The 6,000-nt window shown below is 46.5% G+C and overlaps 1 protein-coding gene across 1 annotated transcript in view; it reads left to right on the top strand.

Annotated features, from left to right (window-relative positions):
• The first annotated feature begins 2,775 nt into the window (after window positions 1-2,775).
• The window catches only part of TSHR (thyroid stimulating hormone receptor), a 129,285-nt gene continuing 126,060 nt past the window's right edge, over window positions 2,776-6,000 (top strand). The window contains exons 1-2 of the mRNA XM_006115977.4: window positions 2,776-3,060; window positions 3,573-3,911. Of these exons, the coding sequence (XP_006116039.2) occupies window positions 3,736-3,911 (176 nt within the window). The 5' untranslated portion in view covers window positions 2,776-3,060; window positions 3,573-3,735. The remainder of the gene's footprint in view (window positions 3,061-3,572; window positions 3,912-6,000) is intronic.

The following is a 6,000-nucleotide window of genomic DNA, read 5'->3' as shown; positions in this document are numbered from 1 at the left end:
CACCAGGTATACCTGTCACTTGAGGAGGGTGGTCCTGGTCACTGGGATACTCTGTCACCAGGAGGTGGTACTCTGGTATTAGGTCAGCCAGGGGTCTGGGCAATCCAAACAGTCATCAACTTCCTCCAGGGTCAGGTTGGCCAGAGGTCTGAATGGTCTGGACCAGTTGTCAGCTTCTTTCTGGTCTACTGCCATTTCCTAACATGGAAACTCAGAAGATGGATCTGTCTCCAGTGGCTGAGCTTCAACTGAGCCCTCAGCTCTGCCTTTTATACTTCTGGCCACATATTTCTTCTTCCAGAGGTTGAGGTAAGACTGGTCTGGCCCCACCCATCTGGCTGGTTTCCCCTTTACCCTACTACTCCCACACAACAAGAAAATTTGGTGGGCATCTACATAACACATAGGAACACATGCAATAGATCTTGTCTGAATAAGCTGCCCAAATAACTTTTTTACTCTTTAAAATACCCTAAGACATGCAGTCTTGTTATGTCTACACTATAAAATTAGGTTTAAATTATTGAGGTCCATTTCTAGCATCCAGTTTTATGAAGTTGAAGACACATGTCCCTACAGAGCACATTCAGTCAATGGAGTGCAGCAGCTACCATTGACTCTTACAGTGATGGACTGTGGATAGCCATTCCACAGTTCTTGTTGCTCATTTGAATTCTGGGTTATGCCATCAGCTATTGGGAGCCTAAGAACATTGTCATGCATGGTACATATCATCAGCCACTGTGATTCACTTAGTTCCTCTCTCCAATCCTCCTTGAAAATAATGGCAAACAATAGTTTAGTGCCTTTCTCCCCTGGTTACCTGTGCAGATGCCATAGCATAGCAAGCGTGGACCCCACTCAGCTGCACCCTACTATAAGAAGCAGTACAAATACCTCAAATGTTATTCAGAGCTTATCCAAGAACTGCCTGTGTGAGGGGACCACACAGACTGATGTGCAAGAGCCCAATGAATGGAGCAATTGACATATGCTGTCAGGCATGCTGACACAATTGAATGCCAGTTCTGATCCCAGGAAACAAACACAGATTGGTGGGACCACATAATTATGCAGCTATGGGAAAATGACCAGTGGCTGCAAAACTTTTGCATGTAAGGCCACTTCTATTTGTGAACTGCTTTTCTCCTACCCTGAAGCACCACAATACCAGAATGAGATCTGCTCCAATAGTTGAGAAGCTAGTGGCAATAGCTCTGTGAAAGCTTGCAGTGTCAGGATGCTGCTAAGGATGTTAAGGACTAGTTGATTTTTTCCTTCCCCTTGCTGCCTCTATCAGAAGCAGCAAAGTGGGGGAAGAGTGTGTACTTCAAAGCAGCAGCACAGCTTTTAAGCCAGCCCACAGCTTTTCCTGTGTATTGGGGAGAACAGCAGAATTGAAACTGAAACTAAGCGTGGTCACTGGGGCACTCTGGAGTCTAGGAATGTCAATTTGAACAGTGCTGTGTCTGTACTACCCCAAATTCACATCAAGAAGATGGAATTTAATGATACTGCTCTTGTCAAGGTGGAGTACACAAGTCGACTTCAGAAGCTCTGAACATCGGCCAAAGGGGTTTGGTGATGCAGACACACACATTCAATATAAAAAAAAATTGATGTAGGCAGCTAATTTTCACCTAACTTCATAATGTAAATCAGGCCTTATTTATTTGTAACCACCAAAGAGTTCCTATATGTGAGAGAAATATTACAAAATCAGATTGAGAAAGTACCAGACAGTAAAAGAAGCACAGCCTTCAGATATGATCTAGCTAGGATGAAGCAGTACCTCGAGAAGATTCCCCTCCCTCTCACAGCTTTTTTTAGTTAGCATCTATTCTTGGGGCAGTATTGGGTTGTTACATGGAATGATGTAAAATAAATGGTTAACTATTGTACTGTTCAGCCATGTATAACAAACCAGAAGTTCACAGTAGCCCTTTATGGCTGTATGCACTAAAGAATGTTCTAGCTAGTAAACACATCTGCTGTATTGGGAAGAAGGGGCTACAGTCAGCCCCATATGCGGCTTTGATAGCAGAAGCCTGCAACCTACCCTGTACAAGAGGTACATGATGGGTAACCTCTGTCTTCTTTCTCTAGTGCTAGACCCTGTTTCTTCTCCTTATTTATCTTTATGGCATGTCCTTATACTTCAGTCAGAGTAGGAAATGTCCTGTTTTCAATCACTTTGGTTTAATAGGTGTGCTAGTCTGAATTTTGAATGTTCTGTATGTCTCTTAGTTTCTGTACCTGGCAATAGTTTACTTTAGTTTTGCATGTTTTACATTAGCGAAGGTAGCATTAATAAACAATCATAAGGCCATGCCCCAAACTCTTGCTGCTTGGCGGCTCTCACCTGCCACCTCTACATTGGGAAAACATATTCTGCTAGGAACTGTGTTAACTAACAAATATTATTAGAGGGCAGTGTCAAGTTTATGTTTAAAAGTGGCTGGCAGGGGTGGGGAGCAGCTGGTAAATAATACCACACCCATTTTACAAAGCCATATACATTTAAGGTGGTCTGATCATTGGGTTTAGCAATGTGTATGTTAACACCTTTTTAATATCATAAGGTTTCTTCTGAACTTGGGCCATGCCCTTATGGTCCATTATTAATGGCACACCGCATCCTTATACTCACAACACACATCTGATTCCCAAATAACTCACCAACCACTGTCTCACGCCAATGGGTAGGCTGCGGCACACGGTCTGACAGAACCTGAGTGTCTCTCTTTTGCCTCTTGCTCCCAGGCCCGTCCCCTCTCCTGCCGCTCTCTGCAGGTAGTCCTGGCACTAGCCACCACCAGCGGTGGCCGCTAGGTGGCCGGTGCGGGCAGCCGCTACTGCCCAGAAGCCGCTGGGGGCGGTCAAGCGGAGGGTAGCGGCTCCGGTCCGCGTCCCAACTGAGACTCGGAGTTGAGAAGAAAACGGCGCCGCCGCCCGTGCTGCAGTGATGTGTCCGACCGAGGCAACGGCCCCGGAGTCGCCTTCCCAGCGCTAAGCGCGGCGTGAAGGGGAGCTCCGCACCCAGCAGCGAAGTTTGTCCCGGTGAGCAGTTCGGGGTGGAGCGGGGCTGGGAGCGATGCTCCCCTGCGGGGCTCGGCTGTGGGCGGAGTGGCTGTGGCGGGTGTGGGCTGTGCTGGGAGTAGCGTGTGGAAGACTCAATCTGTTGGAGGCTAAAGTACCTGCGGGAGCGGGGAGCCTAGTCCCCTGGGGAGAGGCGGGGAGCTTCAAGCGCGGACGGGGAGGGGAGGCAGGGAGAGTTGGCAGGGGGGAAACCGACTGCTCCGGGGAGAGACTTGCGTAGGGGGACGACGACCTGGAGACTGGGTGACTGGAGGAAGTTGGGGAGTGGATGGGGGGGGGGGCCTGTGGAGCGTTGGGGGTAGAGGAGCGGGATACCTGGAGTTATGGAAACGGGATGTTGTTCCTCGAGGAAGGAGCAGCGTGCCTGTGGGGAGAGAGTAGGGTACCATGGGAGGCAAGGCGGCTGCTAATGGGCAGGGCACATAGGATTTTTCTCTTCTGCTTAATGATTTTTCTCTTCTGCTCCTCTTTAGGGAGGAGGAGGTTTTTTATTTAAGGTGCAGTTTCCTGCTACCTTACTTGGTGTGATAATAGTCGTTTGCCACCTGTATCCTTGGTTGTCTTGTTCCTCCACTCTACTGGAGAAGAGTGAGGCCAGGGTTTGATGAAGGAACAGCAGCCACAGCTTTGTGGAAGATGTTGTGGCTGCTGGTAGCTTTCCAGCACCTGCTGCTGCTGGAGATGGTGCTGTGGAGCAGGGGCACAGAGATGTGCCCTTCATCAGTTTGTGAGTGCTCAGACTGGGACCATTACAAAATCACCTGCAAGGAGACACACTTCATTCCCAGCCTCCCACGGGACACCAAAATCCTGTGAGTATCTGTGGGTCATGGAGGGGAGTCATACAATGTCTTTGTATGAGAACTTGGAGGGTTCCACTTCCAGTTGGTATCCTCTGACAAATGGGGAGGGGGAATGGTGGTGACATGAGATGAATGCTGGCACTCAGGCCTGTGAGTAGCTAGGGGTGGAAACAATGAAATTCAGAAGCTATAGATCACTGTGGGTGAGGAGAAGAATGACCTTCAGATTCTACAGTAATGTGTGGGGTATGATAGACCTTTGGACATTGTAAGGGCTTAACTGGGATGCGGAAAAGTCAGACATTGAAAATACTTATAAGCAGGAATATGGATGCTTGGAACCTCTGAATAATATACCTGGAAAATCAGGTGGGACAAGGCAGAAACACACTAAAAATGAACATAAATCAGATGTTCCATTCCCAAACAGAATAATTCCATACAATGCACCATGCTTACTTCTCACTTTTTGCCTCATTTTGATGAACAACATATAAGTGTGCAGGAATTTCAAAAGGACATGGAATCAATGTGTGGTGTTTAGTGTAAATAACATATGAGGGTCTTGAGTCTCTTTTTCCATTGTCAATCAAAATGCCTTATTGGTAATTATCTGATACAGTACTAAATTGGAGGCATATGAGAGTGATAGGTATCTCCCTTTTATATTTTCCTGAAGACTCACAATGTTTCTAACCCCAAATCCCTGGTCTGTTTGTAGCAGTCCACTTAAAACAAAAAACAACTAATTCATTAAACTGATAGTTAAAACTATTTCAGTTTTTTTGAGAACCCTAATTAAAATGAAAGATTTTAACTGGATGCTCAAACGACCAAGTTAATGACCTTCTCAAGAATTTTAAAATGCTCTTTAAGAAATAGTGTGTTAGAGAACTAATTTCTTATCTGCAAATACAGCCAAAGAACTAATTATGTGCTTTCTGTTGAATATCTATGTGTACCTTGTAGCTTTGGCACTATAGGACTGCAGCTATTGAAGAATTTTAGTTTTTAGTGGCTATTCTTGAATATCAGATTAGACACAATTGTTCTTGGAGATGCTGTGTATGAAGCTTTACGTGGTTTAGTTTATAAATGTGATAATATTGTACAGAGATAATGCTTACTGTATATCGTGAGAATCTGTGCTGCCAAACTGGAAGAACATATCGCCTTCAGCTCTTGAGGCAGTAGTTTAAATCAATTCATAGAAATGTCTGAAATCTCCAAACTGGAATTGTAGGCACTCTTTTTTGGAAAAGCAGTGTGTAAGAACATCAGAATGGCTATACTGGGTACATGTCATTTAGTATCCTATCTTCCAACAGTGACCAGTATCATGTGCTTCAGAGGCTACGTCTAGACTGCAGGCTTCTTTTGAAAGAGTGGGTTTTTTTGGGGAGGCGGGGGGAAGAGATCTTCCAAAAAAAAACTTCTTTTGAAAGAGAGTGTCCACACACATAAACACATCGAAAAAGTGATCTGCTTTTTTTGAAAGAGTGTCCAGACTGATTGGACACTTGCTTAAAAGGCCACCCGGAACCTCTTCAGCCAAGGCTTTAGGTCACCAGTGACTTCCGAGTGCTGGTGCCGGAGCCTTGCAGAGAAACGCACTTAAAGGGACACCCCTAGATAGCCGTTTCTCTGCTTCTGCTGTGTGCTACCTCTTTGAGGGACAGCAAAGCTCTCACAGTGCCTGCTGTGGTTGCCCCACTTTTTTGGATGCCTTAGCTTTTTCCTTTGTGCCATGGAGCTGGAGCTGCCCCTGGGCATGCGATGGCCCCACATGGTAATGCTGCAGTTTCTGCAGCACTTTGTGCCAGCTGCCTTCCTGGTCCTGACTGAGCTTGACCCTGAGCTCATTCTTGGGACCCTCTCCCTGGGTGCAGGAGCTACCCTCTGGCAACCGCACCCCACAGTGGAGAGGCATTTTTGGAGTTTGGATTCATGGGACCAGCTAGACATGGAGCGGTGGGATGACCAACAGTGGCTCCAAAACTTCCACATGAGGAAAGCTATCTTTTTGGAGCTACGTGTCTGGCTTACCCCTGTCCTCCGGAGACATGACCACCTCCCTCCCTCCCCTCCGCCCCCCATG

Source organism: Pelodiscus sinensis, chromosome 4 (assembly GCF_049634645.1).
Source record: "Pelodiscus sinensis isolate JC-2024 chromosome 4, ASM4963464v1, whole genome shotgun sequence".
Lineage (NCBI taxonomy): Eukaryota > Metazoa > Chordata > Testudines > Trionychidae > Pelodiscus > Pelodiscus sinensis.
The sequence above is the reverse complement of the archived record's forward strand: the minus strand, read 5'-3'. Positions and strand labels throughout refer to the sequence as shown.